The sequence below is a fragment of the Bos indicus x Bos taurus genome, chromosome 29 (genome assembly GCF_003369695.1).
Source record: "Bos indicus x Bos taurus breed Angus x Brahman F1 hybrid chromosome 29, Bos_hybrid_MaternalHap_v2.0, whole genome shotgun sequence".
In the NCBI taxonomy this organism is placed as follows: Eukaryota; Metazoa; Chordata; class Mammalia; order Artiodactyla; family Bovidae; genus Bos; species Bos indicus x Bos taurus.
In genome coordinates this window covers 33,071,335-33,091,203 of record NC_040104.1, presented here as the reverse complement: position 1 = coordinate 33,091,203, position 19,869 = coordinate 33,071,335, and the positions used below count along the sequence as shown (strand labels likewise).

The 19,869-nt window shown below is 39.2% G+C and overlaps 1 protein-coding gene and 1 pseudogene across 1 annotated transcript in view; one reads left to right on the top strand and one right to left on the bottom strand.

Annotated features, from left to right (window-relative positions):
• INTS4 (integrator complex subunit 4) overlaps window positions 1-19,869 on the top strand; it is a 113,581-nt gene that overhangs the window by 70,392 nt on the left and 23,320 nt on the right. Inside the window, exons 14-18 of the mRNA XM_027532696.1 lie at window positions 2,683-2,816; window positions 4,025-4,182; window positions 10,541-10,634; window positions 13,353-13,433; window positions 15,816-15,946. Of these exons, the coding sequence (XP_027388497.1) occupies window positions 2,683-2,816; window positions 4,025-4,182; window positions 10,541-10,634; window positions 13,353-13,433; window positions 15,816-15,946 (598 nt within the window). The remainder of the gene's footprint in view (window positions 1-2,682; window positions 2,817-4,024; window positions 4,183-10,540; window positions 10,635-13,352; window positions 13,434-15,815; window positions 15,947-19,869) is intronic.
• LOC113886479 lies at window positions 324-2,043 on the bottom strand (annotated as a pseudogene).

The window sequence follows — 19,869 nt, the reverse complement described above, 5'->3', positions numbered from 1 at the left end:
CTAAACATTTTTGAAAGTATAATGTTAGTATGTTTGTCTTCGAATAATAGATTGCCTCAAATGTAGCTTAAATATTAATTACAGGTTTGTTTATTTTTTTTTCTCTCAATGTAAAAGAAGTCAGGAGGTAAGCAGTCTGCTCCTGATATAGTAGCTCCACATTTCTTCTTCTCCTTCTTTTTTTTTTTTCAATTTTTGGCCATTCTAAGAGGCATGTGGGATCTTAGTTCCTGAACTAGGGATTAAACCCATGCCCCCTGCATTGGGATCTCAGAGTTTTAACCCACTGGACCACCGGGGAAGTCCTATCTTGTATTTTTAATTTCTGATTTTCTCTCTGTTGCAAAATTAATACACATAGAAAAAATTTTAAAGTGGAAAAAAAAATTTCATGTCTAATAGCCAGAGTCTTACTAGCTAAAGTAATTGTTAATATTTTGGTGTGTTTCCTTCTCCCTTTTTATTTATTTATTTTTTGGCAATGGTATGACTATATTTATTGTGCCTGGGAAGCAAGGTGAGGAAGCAACCTCAACATGCAGAAGGTGGGGAAAGTATGGAGTCCCCTGTAAAAGTCAGGAGGTCTCTGCTGGACCCATCACAGAATGAGGGGAAGCTCTCAATAGATCATTCCCTTCATTTCTTCCCTGGGCTTTTGGGCTTTTGGGCTTTCGAAATTCTTCAGGATGATGATGTATAATACAGTATAAGCATTGCGGATCTCCATGACCATCAGCCAGATATCCTGTCTGATGGTACTCTGCCTCTTCCAGCTCCTGCACCAGTTGTCGATAAGACCCACGTGGGGCTGCTTAGCTGCTTTGGTCATGGTATCACCGTACTCAGAGAAGTACTTGGGAGATTTGTGTGTGAAAGCCTTCCAGTTTGGTGTGAAGGGCTGTTATCAGTTCAAATACCTTCTGGACAGCCACTCCAAAATTGTTCCCATCCTGAATCTGAAGTATCTGCAGCTGCAACCAGGTGGTGACCAGGTTGAGCTTCTCAGTGACATCCTTGATCTCAGGCTGCACATGCTGCAAGGAGGACCCCAGTCTTCTCATTGCAGCTCACTGGGCTACATCGTGGAGGACCTTTGTCTTCATCTTCCCCTGTCTTCTTTTCATCCTTGTCTTCCTTCTCTTGCTGATTTTTTCCCCTCCTCCTTTTCTTTCTCTTTGATTGATCAAGACTGGGATGCCTACCAGGGCCTTCAGATTGGCTTCATTGAGAGCTAGCTCCTTTAAAAATGCATCCCCCACAAAAAAAACATCCAACTCAGAAATCTTCTTGGGGAAATAGCTCCAGAGCAGGTTCTCTGTCTTACTACACAGGTCTTCATGGAACACATGCACCTTGGCTTGGGCTTCAGGCAGGACCCCCAGGACCCTGAGCGTGGCCATGGCTGGGGTGGGGGCCTAGCGCTGCATACGGATGGAGAAGTGGGTATGGGAAAGTGAAAGCAGTGGTTACTCCCCACGTGGCCTTCCTGGGTAGTGGGAGTGGAGGTCCTAGAGGAGGCCGGGACAGACCAGAGAGAGGTGGGGAGGCAGCCCCTCTGCAACCAGGTGGTGACCAGGTTGAGCTTAGACCCCTAGAGCCCAAGAGGCGCCTTCCTGCTTCCCCACCTCCCCTTCTCCCTTTTTAAGAGCTTGGGTTTTGGATTTTGCTGTTATTTTTTTTTTAACATTTTATTTCATCAAACAACATTTGATGATAGATAGCTGCTATCATATCCCCTATTCATTTTGGAGCCTAATTTTTTCAGTTATAATAAAATGCTTCTGATACAATATTAAACTAATAAATATAATTTTTAATGATTGTGTAATACTTCATCAAGTAGATTAAACAAGTTGTATAATTGTTCTTCTGGTTTGGGACATTTAGGTTGTTTCTGATTATTTGCTATTATTTAAATGATTGTCTATTTGATTTTGAGATGAGGAATTACTCAGCATTCATAAGATTCTTAGGGTGGTGGTTTAGTTGCTAATTTGTGTCCACCATGGACTGTAGCCCACCAGGCTCCTCTGTCCATGGGATTTCCCAGGCAAGAATACTGGAATGAGTTGCCATTTCTTTATACAGGGGATCTTCCTGACCCAGGGCTCGAACTCGAGTCTCTTGCACTCAGGTGGGTCTCCTGCATTGCAGGCAGATTTTTTACCGACTGAGCCACCAAGGAAGCCTATAATCTTGTATCAAGTTATTATTCAAAGAGGTTGTGCCAGTATATACTTTAGTAGGCATTGTACCCAAGTTTCTATTTGTTAGTATTCTCATCAACAGACATAATTTAAAACAACCTTTCTTGGAGAAGGAAATGGCAACCCACTCCAGTATTCTTGCCTGGAAAAGTCCATGGACAGGGGAGGCTGGCGGGCTGCAGTCAATGGGGTTACACGACTGAGCATGTGTGCATGAGGGTGCAGGGAGATGGGTTGGTAGCAATAAACTGGTAGAACTAAAAAAATATAAATAGAACAACCTTTCTTTGGTAATTGGAGGGATAATTGGGGAAATTTGGTGTGAGGTTTATATAGCTCTTTGAATCTGCATTTGTTTGTTAGAAAAATTGTAGTCATTTAGCAGGAATCTGAGGGCTTAGAAGTACAGGCACAAAATTCTGGCCAGGCTCAACCTTTAATACCTCCAAGTTCCCTTAACGCACCTGTTTTTCAGACATTGCAGTTTTGGTTCTTATTTTCAATGCTGCTAAAACGTGTCCAACGATGCCTGCATTGTTCTCAGATCACACCTTCAGGCACTATGCTTACCTTCGAGACAGTCTTTCTCATCTTGTTCCTGCCTTGAGAGTATGTTGAAAACATCTTTTGTCCGTGTTTTTGCTTGTTTGATTTTTAGTCCTTTGTGGTAAATAGCAGAAAGCAGACTGTATATTTTCTGAAAATACATTCATTAATTCTCTGTAACTCTTATTTTGTACTCCTGCTTCTGAATCCTTTACCTTTTAAGAACATTCATTTTTTGAATGTACCTGGGTTATTGACTATGTTATATTAGGCAAGAAGAAGCCTGGAATATTTCTTATTTTATTTATTTATTTTTAAATTTTTTGGCCACGTCATACAGTATGTGGGATCTTAGACCCCTGACCAGAGATGGAACCCACACCCCCTGCTTGGGAAGCATGGAATCTTAACCACTGAACTGCCAGGGAAGTTTCTGAAACAGCATATTTTAAATCAAGGATTAGATCCTGTTACATTTTAATAATTATATATAGATATGATTCTCAATAAGTTTATTTTTTAATAATAAAATGTTATTTTAAAAACTGAAGAGATATAGAAAGAAAACATTTTTGATGAATCATACTGATAATATACTGATCACCATACTGATGATAATAGCAAACACTGAGTGCTTTGTGCGGGCACTTTGTTAAGCTCTTTATTTGAATTTACTCATCCCTACTTAAATAACTCTAAATGACTTAATTTAGAATAATATATGTACATAGTTAGAAAATTTAAACTAAAAACTATAAACTTCTCATCCCTTTCTTGAAAGGTAACCACTTTTAGCAGTAAGAACAAGAATTATAATTCTTAATTATCATAATATAAAACATTTTGATAGCATGCTATAAAATTTTTTTAATACAAACATTTACTTGGGAATAAATCATTAGTCTTTTATGAAGTGAATAATCAATAAAGGTTAAAAATAAATGTGGCATTAATTTTTAGTCTCCTTTCTGTGGTTAGCCCATTTATTTCAGTTAACGATAGAAAATAACATTATACCATTCTCTTTTCTTTTTCTCCTTGCAGCTTATAGCTTGCAGCTTGCAGCTTGTGGCATGGCTGCATGTTCATTTTTTCTCTCTTTCCCTTTCTCCCACTTAAGCTGAGGAAGGAGAAAAAGATTATTTACAGAGTTACCTAGCTCTTTTTTCCTTTTCTTTGTTTGACTCACATTTTTTCCCCTGGTTTCTTTGTTTTACCAAAAGTTGAGCCACAGAGTTTGATGGTGCTGTAACCCCACTGTGTTTGCTTAGTTACCAGGTAGAAAGCTAGTGTCATCAGGTCTTTCTCCCAATATCACACCTCATGAGGATCCTTCCCATCAGTTCCTGCAGCAGAGCCTTGAAAGGGTGTACAGTCTTCAGCACCTTGACCCTCAGGGAACCCAGGAGCTGCTAGAGTTTACCATCAGGTGAGGTGACTGATCATCCTTTTCCTTTGACCGAGTTAATGTCGTTATGCTTGGCTTGACCCTTATGATTTCTAATGTTGGTTATAGGTTGATTTTTCTGACTCTGTTGACATGATTTTATGATGTTTTTATTTTGAATTAGATTGTGGTTTAAGCATATTACAAAGAAAAGGTTTGTGTTCATGACTAGATTGATGATTAGTACTAAACTAGAAATGGTTAGCAAAGAAGCTGTTTTCAGCTTTTCTTTTATATATATGTATATATTTTTATGTATATATATTTGTTTGGGTAACAGAAAATGCAACTAATAGTGGTTTAAACAAGAGGAAAAGTTAATTCTTTCTCACAGGCAGACAGCTGAGGTGGCTGATAACCTAGACTCATTCTTTCTTGTTTCTCCATCTTCAGCATCAAGTGGCCTTTGCCTGAAGATCCAAACTTTAACTGTCTCCTTTATAATCCAACCTCGAGAAAATAGGAAAGAGTAGAAGGGCATCATTTCTACAAGCACACCCTTTAAAGACATTTCCCACAAAGTTGCATATTCTAATGTTCCTTGTGTCTCATTGAGTGGAACTTAAGTCACATAGCTATATCTAGCTGTGAGGGGCTAGGCAAGGTAGTTTTTGTTTCAAGTGACCAGTGCTTAGTTAGCGCATGGTGACTCTGTTACTGAGGAAGAAGGGAAGGATATTGATAACAATCAGCAGACTGTCAGGCTCTGTTGGAATGTCCTGAATGATCTGAAAAGAAATGAATCCCGTTTGCCTTTAGAAAAGGCAGTATCTGTCTGCCTCTGTAAATACGGTTTGGTTGAGACACAGCATTTAGCAGCTGCTTTCCTGCTGCAGTGGTCCAGCTGAGTAGTTACCATGGAGACACTATGGATGGCAAAGCCTAAAGTATTTACTATCTGATCCTTTATGGAAAAAGTTTGCTGACCCTGAAGTGCTGCCTCAATCACATTTTCTTTCTCATCTGCTCCCTCACTAAGGTGATTAAATTTAGAGGCTGCTACTGAAGTTGTTGGCACTGAGCCTAGGAAAATAAGCTCTACTTCCGACTCAACCGCACCTAAATAAACATTTAAGTTTTATCCTTGACACTTTACTAACCAGTTGGCATTAAGAAAGTACAGAATGAAACCAAAAAAAAAAAAAAGAAAGTACAGAATGCATGAAAGTTAGCTAGTTTGGTCATTAGCTGCAATGCTGGCTTTTTTTTTTTAAGCTAATGAAACTTTATTAAACAATATTTGGAAAAAACCAAAGGGGAAAAAAAGATAAATCTCCAAATCACCCATATACAACAGAAACACAAAGATGCTATACACTATTCCTTTCAGATCCACCCTGGCCCTCCACTAGGTAGACCACTGGTGTTTGACTTCAGTAAACACCTTGGTTGAGTCACCGTCATGATCTCGGTTTTATGAAGTGATAGTGCTCCTGGGCTTTGGGCTGGTCAGATGACCGTTCGACTGCTGTGGTCCGTCCTGAGCACTGTGTTTCTCATTAAGTGCATTCTTGAGAAAGGTGGCCAGGATGGTGAAAAATTTGGAAAGGAAAGCAGATGGTACAGTAGTTAACTGATCACCTACTATGTTTTACAAACATTACTGCAGTTAGATGTTGTGAACCATTTCACAAAGAAGTAGAAATTTGAGGAAATGAAGCAGTTTGTTAGGAAGTAGAACTGAGATTTAAATCTAGCTTTGTTTGACTCTCAAACTGATGCTGTCTGATATGCAGCAGTGAAAGGGATTCTTATATCTGTGAAGAATAGATCAAATGACCCCTGGGGTTCTGCAGAATTTACATTTTCTATAGTTGTTGAAAAGTGAACTTAGTCCAGATTTCATACAGAAGTTTCTCTGAGTAAGACTGTGGCCATTTACTTGTTAGTACTAGTATCAAACAAACAAAATTCACTGTCATACACATTGTCCTTCATTGTAATCTAAGCAGGCATGTCACCCAACTAAGATTTCACCTCACTGCTATAGTTCAGTGATGGTCCTGGGGGATGAATTTTTGGTTTGTTTTTAGAACTTGACATAACTACTTAGTGTTCACTACTGTATTTTGGGTGCTTTATAGGAGCTGAGTAAGTATTTGTTGAAAACTTTAGTTATGATGGCTTAACCAGGAAGGAAAACTTCTAAGATTTTTATAGATGGCATTTTCTTCTGCTTATACCTCATCTTCAGTCTCATGGATTTGATCCTTTGTAAGGCTCTGCTATCCTTGATTATAACAAGAACTATTTTCTATTAAGTGTCCACTATGTATGCACCCTTCTAAGTGTATTATGTACATTGTTTCATTGAATTTGAAAACAATCATATGAGAATTATCCAACTTTTACAATGAGTGAGGGAGCCTGGGTTCATTAATTAGTTATATGGTTTTTCAGCACCCATCGTATGTCAAGCATTGTGCTGGAAAAAGGGACACAGTCATAACAAGACACAGTCCCTGTTACAGGGGATCTTACAGCCTGGTTGGGTAAATAAGGCAAGCAATATTGTGCTTCCCACACGATACAGTAAGTACAGGGTTTTCTAAAAGATGGAAGCGGGGCTTAACCCTTCCATTCATGGCTTAAGCAGTGACCAGAAGAATGAATATAAATTTGTCAAGTGAGGAAGGGAGGAAACTGTCAAAGGCAGGAACAGCAAAGGCCTAGACTAGAGCCTAGGTTGTTAGAGTCCTTCTGTCAACACACTGCTCTGTTTCTGGATAAACAGTGTATGATATGAAAGATCTAGTACAGTGAGGTTTAAAATCTAAAGACTTGTTTCAAATCAAACAGGAAAGGTAAAAAATACCTGGAGTAAAATGAAAATGAAAACCTGACAATCTAGAACCTATGGATATAGCAAAAGCAGTCCTTAGAGGGAAGTTTACAGTGATACAGTCTTAACTCAAGAACCAAGAAAAATCTCAGATGACCCAAGTTTACACCTAAAGCAATGATAGAAAGAAGGACAAACAAAACCCAAAGTTAGTAGGAGAGAAATCATAAAATCACAGCAGAAATAAATAAGAGACTAAAAGAACAATAGAAAAGGCTGATGGAATTAAAAGCTGGTTCTTTTTTTTATTATTTTATTTTCGGTTGCATTGGGTCTGCATTGCTACACGCAGACTTTCCCTACTTGCAGAGAGCAAGGGCTTCTCTAGTTGCAGTGCCTAGGATTCTCACTGCAGTGGCTTTTCTGGTTGTGGAGCCTGGGCGCTGGGTACAGGGGTTTCAGTGGTTGCGGCCCTGGGCTGAGTTGCTCGGCAGCATGTGGAATCTTCCTGGACCAGGGATTGAACCCATCTGGGTCCCCTGCATTGACAGGCAGACTCTTACCAACTGTACCACCAGTGAAATTCCAAAAGCTTTTTATTTTATCCCTTTGATAAAATAAACAAAATCGATAAATCTTTAGCCAGATTCATCAAGAAAAATGGGCTGGGGGAGGGGGCGAAACTCCACAGCAGCTTGTGTCAAGCAAGTCTGTCAGTGTCATTTTTCTAGCATTATTTGCTCATTTTGTATCTCTTCACATTCTGGTAATTCTCACAATATTTAAGACTTTTTCATTATTATCATATTTGTTATGGTCATTTGTGATCAGTGATCTTTAATGTAACTATTGCAAAAAGATTATAGCTTGCTGAAGTCTCTGATGATGGTTAGCATTTTTTAACAAAAATTGTTTTTAAATTAAGGTACTTCTACTGTTTTCTTAGACACAGTGCTGTTGTTCACTTAGTAACCTCCAGTGTAGTATAAACATAACTTTTATGTGTATGGGGAAAGAGTTTGCATGCCTAACTTTATTGTGATGTTTGCTTTATTTGTGGTGGTTTGGAACTGAACCCAGGATTTTCTGACGTATGCCTGTAATTGCAGTTCACGTTGTAAGGATTAAATGTGCTCAAGTAAGGAAACACCCGTCACACCTAGTACAGTACACATAGACGGTGCTTTTTGTACCTTTTTCATTAACGAGTCCGTAGTCTCCTAATGAATGGCTGAACTGAGGCTTCCTAAGGATTGTGGGCATAAAAAAATATAGGGAGGAAACACTGGGACACAGAATGTTTTGAGCAGGGCTAGAAATTTTCTATTTTTGTTTGTATAATAGTTCAGATTTCCTATAGCTAGTTGGGTTGCATCTTATTTTGTGCAACTCAGAATAATCGTTACAGTTCAAGGATGGTAGAATGACTTAACACTTGGGAATGGTCAGCTAATGTATAGTCAGCTGGTCAGTGTTCTCTGTAATGTAAGAGAAGGCAGAATCTGTCTGTAGATGATATGGTTCCAAAGTAGAATGATTCAGAGCCATCTTTTGCAAGATAGATGTTAGTGGTGCAAAAAGGGAGAGACCAGCTGGCCACCAAAATAGCATTTTACAGGTGTGGTTTGCTAGTACAGGGTCTTGCCATTCATTGTGATAGATTTCCACACATGAACAGGCTCTCCAGGATCAGCTCAAACCACCAAAACTCAGAGACAATAGTGTAAGCCACAGACCCCAATTTATTCAGTCACTTTGGAAATAATTCTCTCTTCACCCCTTTCCGGGGCATCTCCTTTTTGGTACCAAGGAGGCAGCACTAGCTATCAGAAAGTTGCCCAAGATAAGAGGGAGAGACTTAGTCCAGTGGACAGTTTTGTATAGGCTGCTCTGAAACCTGATATATTATGGCAGCTCTGAAAGAGTTAACTTCTCTCATTAGCCAAATCTTTAGGTTTCCCACAGTTACGATTACTATATGAAATCTTGATATGGACCTTAAGAAAACAGGCAGCTTTCTATGAATTTTCTTGAGATGGATTGTTAGTTCTAAGTATGGTATGGTTAAGTAGTTCATTTATATCATTAAGGACCCAGTTTCTCTCTGCCTCTTTGGATTTTTCTTGTCCTCAACATTTGCTTTATCCCAAGGCTTTTTTCTTTTAGAGTTGCAGTATGGCTGCCATTGGTAATCAGGACTATAAAACATTCTTGTTCAGTTTAGTGAGAGAAAGAGGGAGCATGAGTGATTCGGAGACCACCATCAAACGTGCTTCACGTTTCAAATAAGAGTCCTTCCAGGGAATTTCCTGGGGGATCCCAGTGGTTAGGGCTCCATTCTTCCACTGCAGGAGGCACAGGTTTGATCCCTGGTCAGGAACTAAGATTGCTGCATGCCACACATCACAGCCAGAAAAAAAATAATAAATCCTTTCCTTCCAAGTAGGACTGATAAGGTCACATAACCAGGGAGATGACATGTACCAATTGGTTTAATCCAGTTGTACTCTACCTAGAACTAGGTTTGGGGACATCTCTTGAACAAAATCAGGATTCACTTAGTAGGAAGTAGGAAGGGTTCACATTATTAGGAAGAAGTAGAGCATAAATTCGGAAAAGGCAATAGCAACCCACTCCAGTACTCTTGCCTGGAAAATCCCATGGACTGAGAAGCCTGGTAGGCTGCCGTCCATGGGGTTGCTAAGAGTTGGACACAACTGAGCGACTTCACTTTCACTTTTCACTTTCGTGCATTGGAGGAGGAAATGGCAACCCACTCCAGTGTTCTTGCTTGGGAAATCCCAGGGATGGGGGAGCCTCTTGGGCTGCTGTCTATGGGGTCGCACAGAGTCGGACACGACTGAAGCGACTTAGCAGCAGCAGCAGAGCATGAATTAGGTAGGCAGCCAATAGAGCCCACTACAATACTTAAAAAAATTTTTTTCTGATGATATAAAACATACTTGTCCATTGTATAAAACATTTGGAAAATAAAGCATAGTTGGGAGAAGGCAATAAAAACACCCTAATTCCTCTATCCAGAGAACAGTTTGCTGTCTTTTTCGTGTGTGTGTGTGTGTGTGTATAGTTTTTATATAATTGAGATCATATACCTTATATTCCATTGACTGGATGTACAGTAATTTATTTAATAATTCCTCTACCATTAACTATTTAAATAATTACTGTGTTTTACTGTAATAGTCCATACAACAGTGAATATTGTGGGGCATAAAACATTTCATTTGTTTTGAATATTTCCCTGCTATCTCTCAGGATAATATTTCCCTGCTATCTCTCAGGATAAAACTACTTATCAAATTATTTGATTATATGTGTGCCTTTTGATTTTACTTTCCAGAAGAATTATATCAACTTAAACTGCTATCAAAATGTAAGTGAACCAGTTTCATTATAACCACTTCAGCACTGGGTTCTGTCATTTAAATTCTTTTTAATCAATTTACTAGGTATAAAATGGTAAATGCTTTTGACATGATCTTTAATTGTTGTCATTATCCTTATTCTCTGTTTGACTTGGGGTTTTATTTATGGCAGGGATCTGCAAAGGCTTGGAGAACTTCAGTCTGAATTGGCGGGAGTAGCTGACTTCTCTGCTACCTATCTTAGGTGTCAACTTCTTCTCATTAAGGTTAGTTTGAATCCATTTTGTTCTTGAATACGATGCTAAGAATGTGCTTTAATGGATTCAGCAGTGTTTGAGGCCTTAAGTGGAAAAATATATGGTCTTATGCAACTGCTTAGCAATGGGGAAATTATGTACTCTGAAGTATGATTACATTTGTCTCTAATTAAAGAATTGTTAACTTATATAGGAATTTTAATTTTTTAATTTGGGAGAATTCTTTCATTATATAATTGGAGCAGATTGGATAATCAGTTGCATTAGAATCCCAAGGATTTTAAGTGTTTTTAAATAATTTGATTAGCAAAGATCTTATATAAACATATATATTTTTGTAATGCTAATTTCATTTTGTCAAAGTCAAATCAGTCAAAGGTTGATTTCATTGCTCTTAAAAGGGCCAACTTGCTGGCATTTCATAGTAGGTAGTTAGATTACATGTATATATATGTATGTGTGTGTGTAGCAAGTTAGTACCAAAAGGCTGTTTCAGTTTACTGAGTTGAAAACCAGTTAAACTAGCTCAACAGCTGTCAGCTTCTGCAGCAGAGTTCTGCTGTTAATTCAAACGTCTGATTTTGGAGAGCCCTCTCACTTGATAAAACTTTACCTTGGCTTTAGTTCTAAGTGTTGTTAGTCTTCAAAGCTGTTAGTGATATTTGACCAAAGTCAGAATAAATGAAGGAGTCAGAAATTATTAGCCACTGTAAGATATGTGATTTTAGGGTGATTAGGTGTATGTATACATGTGAAAATGGATGTGTACACTAAAGTAGGTTGGGATTTAAACAGTCCTAAATTGGCTAGATAGATTCATTCAAATATATATATCTTTGTAACCACTAGCACAGTTAAGATGTAGAACATTTCCATTATCCCCAAAAGTTCCTTTATGTCCCTTTGCACAGTTATTTGGCTTTTCCAAGTTTCTATAGAAAGTGAAAGTGAAGTCGCTCAGTTGTGTCCAACTCCTAGCGACCCCATGGACTGCAGCCTACCAGGCTCCTCCGTCCATGGGATTTTCCAGGCAAGAGTGCTGGAGTGGATTGCCATTTTCTTCTCCAGGGGATCTTCCCGACCCAGGAATCAAACCCAGGTCTCCTGCACTGCAGGCAGACGCTTTACCATTGGAGCCACCAGGGAAGCATAAGTTTCTATAAAACAAGGCTAATAATTACTCTACCCAGGTAAGAATTGGTAGCAAGCAGCATGTGAAAACCCTTGGTCTATTGTCTGGTACATAGTGATTGCCATGTCAACATTGGTCTTCTTCCTTCTTCCTTGGCTTGCTATCTTCTGCATTGGAATACCAAAAGGCCTTCGAAAAGAATCTACTTTTCTTTAGTAGTAAAAGAGAAGAGATTACTTCAAAATGTGATATAATGTTATATACCCAAATGCTTCCCAGGTGGCGCTAGTGGTAAAGAACCCACCTGCCAATGCTGGAGTCCTAAGAGGCACAGGTTCGATCCCTAGGTCAGGAAGATCCCCTGGAGGAGGAAATGGCAACCCACTTCAGTATTCTTGCCTGAAAAATTCCATGGACAGAGAAGCCTGGTGGGCTACAGTCCATAGGATTTCAAAGAGTCAGACATGACTGAGGTGACTTAGCGCACACACACCCCAAAAAGCATACAAAATTACTCTGATTTCTACAACTACAACTATATAAAAAACATGTATATGAGAAATTATTGGAAGCAAATATTCGAAAACAGTAACTCTGTTAGTGGTAGTGTGATTTAGTAGTATAATTTAAAAATTTCTATGTTAATACTCCAGACTTGCCGCTGTCTGATAGTCACTAGGTACATGTAAATGTTAAGCACTTTAAATGTTCATATTGAGATGTGCTGTAAGTGTAAATACACACTGGATTTCTTAGACTTAGTATGAAAAAATGTGAACTATCTCGTTAATAATTTTTAAACTATTGATTGCATAGTGTATATCCTGGGTTAAATAAATTGTATTGATAAATTAATTTCACCTGTCTCTTTTTACATTTTTTGGTTATTGTTATTTTTCTGTCTTTTTTTTTAAATTTCAAAGATGTAACTACTAGGAAATGTAAAATCACATCCATGGCTTATGTTACATTTCTATTGGACAGTGTAAGTCTAGGTTTTCTGAACTGTCATTATGTCTATAATTAAGAAGGACTGTGAAAATAAGAGACTATAGCAGAGGTTTAGATGAGATGCCATATGGATGGATAGGAGAGGAGAGAGATGAAAGGTAAAATTCGTGGCTATAAGTGATAGTTTTGAATATGGAGAGTTAGCGAGGAATCTAGGAAATCTTGATTTTTTATTTGAGTATGTTGGTCAGGTGATAGGGGTATTCACAGATAGTGAGCATAGAGCAAAGAAAAAGGAATCAAGTCAAGGAAGAAGGGTCTGGGCTGTCAGGGTAGTCCATGGGCTTTGAGATCAGGAGGTCCCAGACCTCAGAAGCCTAGCTTGCCTGGACATTGTGATAAGGCCTTCATGTCTCCTGCACTTTGCTTGCAAAGCTATGGTCTGGGCATGGGGTCTTTGGGCCACGAATTGAATGGGGGAGGATTGCATTTGGCCCAAATCATTGGTCTCTACTTTGGCTTAAAAGAGTAAGACTGAGAGGGGGTCTTGATCACAGTAAATTTTCAAAGTAAAATGAACTCTAAAGTCTCAAATGATATGCAGTCTTTATGACCTCTGGTTCTATCCTCTGCTGACTTGTTAGGCCCTGCAGGAAAAGCTGTGGAATGTGGCCGCCCCTTTATATTTGAAGCAGAGTGATTTGGCCTCAGCAGCAGCAAAACAGGTAAGCTTATTGAGACCTTCTCCTCAGATAGGTATTTGTCCAGAAATTGTGTTCTCTAAGTTAGTTAGAGTCAGAGGACTTCACAAGGCTCTGCTGTGGCTCCCCACTTCCAGCCTGTGACAGAAGATAGTGATACGAGGAGCAGCATAATTAGGGGACACAGCACCGGCTTTCGAGTCAGGGGGCTTTGGTTCTGTTCCCATGTCTGCCTCTAATTTGCTAAGTGATAAAGAGCAAGTTACTTAATCTCTCTGATTTCTAAGATTTCTTTTGTGTTCTAAAATATTAATTTGTATTTCAGAAATGGGGACTTCTCTGTTGGCTCAGTGGTAAAGAATCTGTCTGCCAATGAAGGCGATGTGGGTTTGATCCCTGGGTAGGGAAGATCCCCTGGAGAAGGAAATGGCAACCTACTCCAGTATTCTTGCATGGGCAATCACATGGACAGAGGAGCTTGGTGGGCTATAGGAGCCTGGTAATCCATGCGATTACAAAAGAGTTGGACACAATTTGGTGACTAAACAACAACAAATTTCAGATATGCTAAAATTGAATAATAATATCATGAGTCTGTCATCTGAAAATGTAGCTGAACTCATTTCGAGGTTGTTTATAATTTCAGCCTGTACCATCTCTCTCATTTCTTTAACCATCTCTTGAATATTTAAAGGTCCTTATGTTTCTCCTCAGTTCATTAAGTAGAATTTAATTTTACTTGCCTTAAGTGTCTTCCTTCCTAGTTTTGAGCAATTTCCCTTCATTTTTGGGTAATGGCATTTGCTCTTCTGGGTCATGCCTTCCTAACAGTAAGTTTGTATATGACTAACTATGACCCAATTGGAAGATAATGATGGTGACTATGACTGTTACATTATAGTTCACTAAATGATTTCAAGTCTATTTTACTTAATCCTCCTAATAATCTCATTCGGTGGAACTTCCCTGGCAGTCCAATGGTTAGGACTCTGTGCTTTCACTAAAGGGGGCACAGGTTCAGTCCCTGGTCAGAGAACTAAGATCCTGAAAGCTGCATGGCGTGCGTGTGCACACACACACACACCCCATTAGGTAGGAATAAATATTGAGTCCACACACACACACACACACACACCCCATTAGGTAGGAGTAAGTATTGAGTCCATTTTACAGATGAAACAGCACTCAGCAAGGTTATAGTCAGAGAGCTATAGGTAGTAAATCAGAGACTTGACCTCAGATCCTCTGATACCCAGAGTCTGTTTTCTTTCCACTATTCTGCTTGATCTCTAATCTAGTCCCCCTCTCAGACCTACCATGTGGCTTGTAGGGGAGTAGAACTTAATGACTGCAGACTGGAGATGGGCCATGTTGGGAGGGATGGGACCAGGAAGCAGTAATCTGGAAGAGAGAAAGGAATTACCATTTCCATGCGACAGGTGGGCTCCCTGGTGGCTCAGATGTAGAGTCTGCCTGCAAGATGGGAAACCTAGGTTCGATTCTTGGATCAAGAAGATCCCCTGGAGAAGGAAATGGCAACCCACTCCAGTATTCTTACCTGGAGAATCGGGTGGACGGAGGAGGCTGGCGGGCTGCAGTCCATGGGTCACAAAGAGTCAGACACGACTGAGTGACTAGTACTGCGCTTTCATGTGATAGTTACTGTGTTAAGCACCTTCCACGCCCCATTTAATCCTTTAAATTTTACTATGTTGGTGCTGTTTCTTCTGCATTTATAGTTAGGGAAACTGAGGCACTGTGTTATTAGGAAATATACCTTACTGTCAGTTGTAGGAGAACCTGGAGTCATTTTTCCGACTCAGTGCCTTCAAAAACCACAGAAGGGAAAGAGAAACATCATTAGAGGGAGTCGCTGCCTTGGATAGAATAGAATAAGAGCTTAAGATGCACTGGGCTTGAGCTGAGGTCACAGATACTGTTTTCTGCACTGATTCCCTCCGTAAAATCCCTCTGACAGACCCAGCTCATGGAGCAGACTAGATGACTAACAGCTGGGTAATGGTTTCTGATACTAAACTCTTGAGGGCCTTTCTTGAAGATTACGTTTCTATATATATCCATTTGCTGCCACGCGAAGTGAATTTGCTTTAGAGTTACAAGCAGTGCTTTACAGTTTTATCTAAGTGTGTAAACTTTCATATCTTTATGTCATCAACTGAATAATATTACCAGATGACTTTGTTATTTTAATTGACAAAGTAATTCTCTTTTCACAAGACTTAAAAATTTCTGTTAACATGAATATTAATTTCTCTGAAATTATATCAATTTCCATAAACATAGGCACTTAAAAATCTCAGATCAGAATTAAAGCTTAGGCCTTAAAAAAAAACTCTGGTCAGATCTGGTTTCACTCAGAATTCTGTGCTGCTGTTTTCCTTATAGATCATGGAAGAAACCTACAAAATGGAGTTCATGTATAGTGGCGTGGAGAATAAGCAGGTGGTGATTATCCATCACATGAGGCTGCAGGCCAAAGCCCTGCAACTTATAGTAACAGCACGGACTGCTCGAGGGTAAGATGTGTGGTTGGCAAAAAAAGGGTCGCCCAGTCCTTTTAAGGACACCTAAAAATACATTCAGAAATCTCACCAAGGTTAATGATGCATGAAATTATATTTAGGAAAGATTACCTATGGGATGGGCTTCCCTGGTGGCTCAGACAGTAAAGATTCCATCTGCAATGCAGGAGACCTGGGTTCGATCCCTGGGTCGAGAAGATCCCCTGGAGAAGAAAATGGCAACCCACTCCAGTATTCCTGCCTGGGAAATCTCACGGACAGAGGAATCTGGTAGACTACAGTCCGTAGGGTCACAGAGAGTCAGGCACGACTGGAGACTAACACTTGCAGTGTTACTTTTCACCTAAGGGATATTGCAAGCTCTTTATTTCTTGAGATATTCCAAATTCCATTCTTATATCATATTAGATCCCTGGCAAAACCCCTCAATGGCTCTCCATTTCCTACAGCAGAATATAGGATTTCATCTGGCAACAAAGTGTACTATATGATCCCTGATAGATTTCTTTAAGAATTTCACGCCTGAACCATTTTGTTTTCTCTTCTGAAGGGACTAGTGCTTTGTCTTAGGCAGTAAAGACAAATTTTGAGACTATCTGGTGCTGTGAGACTACTTTGTTCAAATCTTGACCTTTCTACTTACTCCTTGTTTGATTATAGACAGGTTTTTTTCTTTTTTTTTTTTAGCCTCTCTGAGCCTTGTTTCCCTACCTGTAAAATGAGAATGATGACAGCATCTGTCTCATAAGGTTTCCATGAAGAATCAGTCAGTTCAGTCGCTCAATCGTGTCCGACTCTTTGCAACCCCATGGACTGCAGTACGCCAGGCCTCACTGTCCATCACCAACTTCTGGAGTTTACACAAACTCAAGTCCATTGAGCCGGTGATACCATCCAACCATCTCATCCTCTGTTGTCCCTTTCTCCTCCTGCCTTCAATCTTTCCCAGCATCAGGGTCTTTTCAAATGAGTCAGTTCTTCACATCAGGTGGCCAAAGTATTGGAGTTTCAGCTTCAACATCAGACCTTCCAGTGAATATTCAGGACTGATTTCCTTTAGGATGGACTGGTTGGATTTCCTTGCAGTCCAAAGGATTCTCAATTGTCTTCTCCAACACCACAGTTCAAAAGCATCAATTCTTCGGCCCTCAGCTTTCTTTATAGGCCAACACTCACATCCATACATGACTACTAGAAAAACCATAGCCTTGACTAGACAGACCTTTTTTGGCAAAGTAACGTCTCTGCTTTTGAATATGCTGTCTAGGTTGGTCATAACTTTTCTTCCAATGAGCAAGCGTCTTTTCATTTCATGGCTGCAGTCACCATCTGCAGTGATTTTGGAGCCCCAAAAAATAAATTATTTCACTGTTTCCACTGTTTCCCCATCTATTTCCCATGAAGTGATGGGACCAGATGCCATGATCTTAGTTTTCTGAATGTTGAGCTTTAAGCCAACTTTTTCACTCTCCTCTTTCACTTTCATCAAGAGGCTTTTTAGTTCTTCTTTGCTTTCTGCCATAAGGGTGGTGTCATCTGCATCATCCAGGCCAGTCTTTTTCATGATGTACTCTGCATAGAAGTTAAATAAGCAGGGTGACAATAGCCTTGACCTTTTGGAACCAGTCTGTTTTTCCATGTCCAGTTCTAACTGTTGCTTCCTGACCTGCATATCTGTTTCTCAAGAGGCAGGTCAGGTGGTCTGGTATTCCCATCTCTTTCAGAATTTTCCACAGTTTATTGTGATCCACACAGTCAAAGGCTTTGGCATAGTCAGTAAAGCAGAAATAGATGTTTTTCTGGAACTTTCTTGCTTTTCGATGATCCATCGAATGTTGACAATTTGATCTCTGGTTCCTTTGCCTTTTCTAAATCCAGCTTGAACATCTGGAAGTTTACAGTTCATGTACTTCTGAAGCCTGGCTTGGAGAATTTTGAGCATTGCTTTACTAGCGTGTGAGATGAGTGCGATTGTGCGGTAGTTTGAACATTCTTTGGCATTGCCTTTCTGGGATTGGAATGAAAACTGACCTTTTCTAGTCCTGTGGCCACTGCTGAGTTTTCCAAATTTGCTGGCATATTGAGTGCAGCAGTCATCTTTGAGTGCATCACAGCATCATCTTTCAGGATTTGAAATAGCTCAACTGGAATTCCATCACCTCCACTAGCCTTGTTCGTAGTGATGCTTTCTAAGGCCCACTTGATTTCACATTCCAGGATGTCTGGCTCTAGGTGAGTGATCACACCATCATAATTATGTGGGTCATGAAGATCATTTTTGTATAGTTCTTCTATGTATTCTTGCCACCTCTTCATAATGTCTTCTGCCATGAATAATGAATGGAGTAAAATGTGTAAAAGCACTAACATGGTACTTGGTACATAGTAAGAGTTCATTATAATGATAGCTGTTAGACTTTCTGAGAATGAGAATTGCTATGTTGCTATATTTCATTGATTCTGAAATGTTCATTTAAAAATTTTAACTTCTCTGAAATCAGATATTTTGATGATGTGCTATAGTTTGATTCAAAGTGTTTTTTGTTTCTTGGTGTTTGATAAAAGTGCATCTTTGGCACCATAGGTTTCGTATAATATGTATTTAGGGAACTTGTTATCAGACAGAAGACACATTTGATGCTCAGTCCACTAGTTGTGTTAGCCTAAAAATCATGTAGAGAAACAAATATATGAGTGTTTAAGTAAGCAGCTAAAAACACATTATGAAGAACATTCTGAGTGTTGTTTTATTTCTTTGCTTCTCTTGATGGTGACCTGATAGAGTCAGGTGGTACCTCAGTCTTAGAGATAGCCATACATTCATTTAGCAAATGTTAAATCCCTGCTATGTGCCAATTGTAGCTAAGAAAAGATAAGTGCTTGTGACAGCATCTACACTTTTTTATTTAAAGAAAATGGATCTCCTTTTCAGTTTATATATAATTATTGTAAACATTTAAATATTGCAGATTAAATGAACATTCTGTTCTCTGTAATCTACCCATTGTAAAACACCTAAATGTCCATTTAGATTATAAATGTGTGTTTAATATAGATTGAATCATAACATACTTGTCTGTTGTGCCTTATTTTTACTTCATCCAGCAATATATTTCATGTTTCCATGTCATTAATAAGGTTCCAATATATTTGGTCTTTACTCATTTTTTTTGGGCTGTGCTGCTGTTTTGTGTGCATATAAAATCTTAATTTCCTGACCAGGAATCAAACCCGCGCCACCTGCTTTGGACTGCCAGAGAAGTCCCTCATAATATATTATTTTATATTTTCCATTTGTACGTGTTCCTGCTACTTTTTCTTTTTCCTTGAATTTTGCTGGATTGATTGCTTTGTTTCTCTCTTCTTCCAGGGGTTTGAAGGTTTTATACTATTCAGGTTTTAAGCTATTCAAATTAGAAGCAGTAGAACATACTACTGGTTCAGAGGGCTAGGGTGCCTCATAGCTTAGATTCAGATCTTAACTCCTCCATTTGCAAACTTAGTAACCATGGGCAAGGTACTTAAGAATGTCTCTCCATTTGTTTTCTGTAAGTTAAACCGGGGCAATGATAGTACCTGGATCTCTGTCATGAAGTTATTGTAAGGATTAATGAATTATTATATGTAAAGCCCTTAAAATGCTGCCTGACACATTAAGAATAAACCCTTAATATATGTTAGCTCTTTTTAGTTGTATAAATAGTATTTTTACTCATTTTTAATAAATCGATTGACCTTATATTTGGAGAAGGCAATGGCACCCCACTCCAGTACTCTTGCCTGGAAAATTCCATGGACGAAGGGGCCTGGTAGGCTGCAGTCCATGGGATCACTGAGAGTCGGACACAACTGAGAGACTTCACTTTCACTTTTCACTTTCACGCATTGGAGAAGGAAATGGCAACCCACTCCAGTGT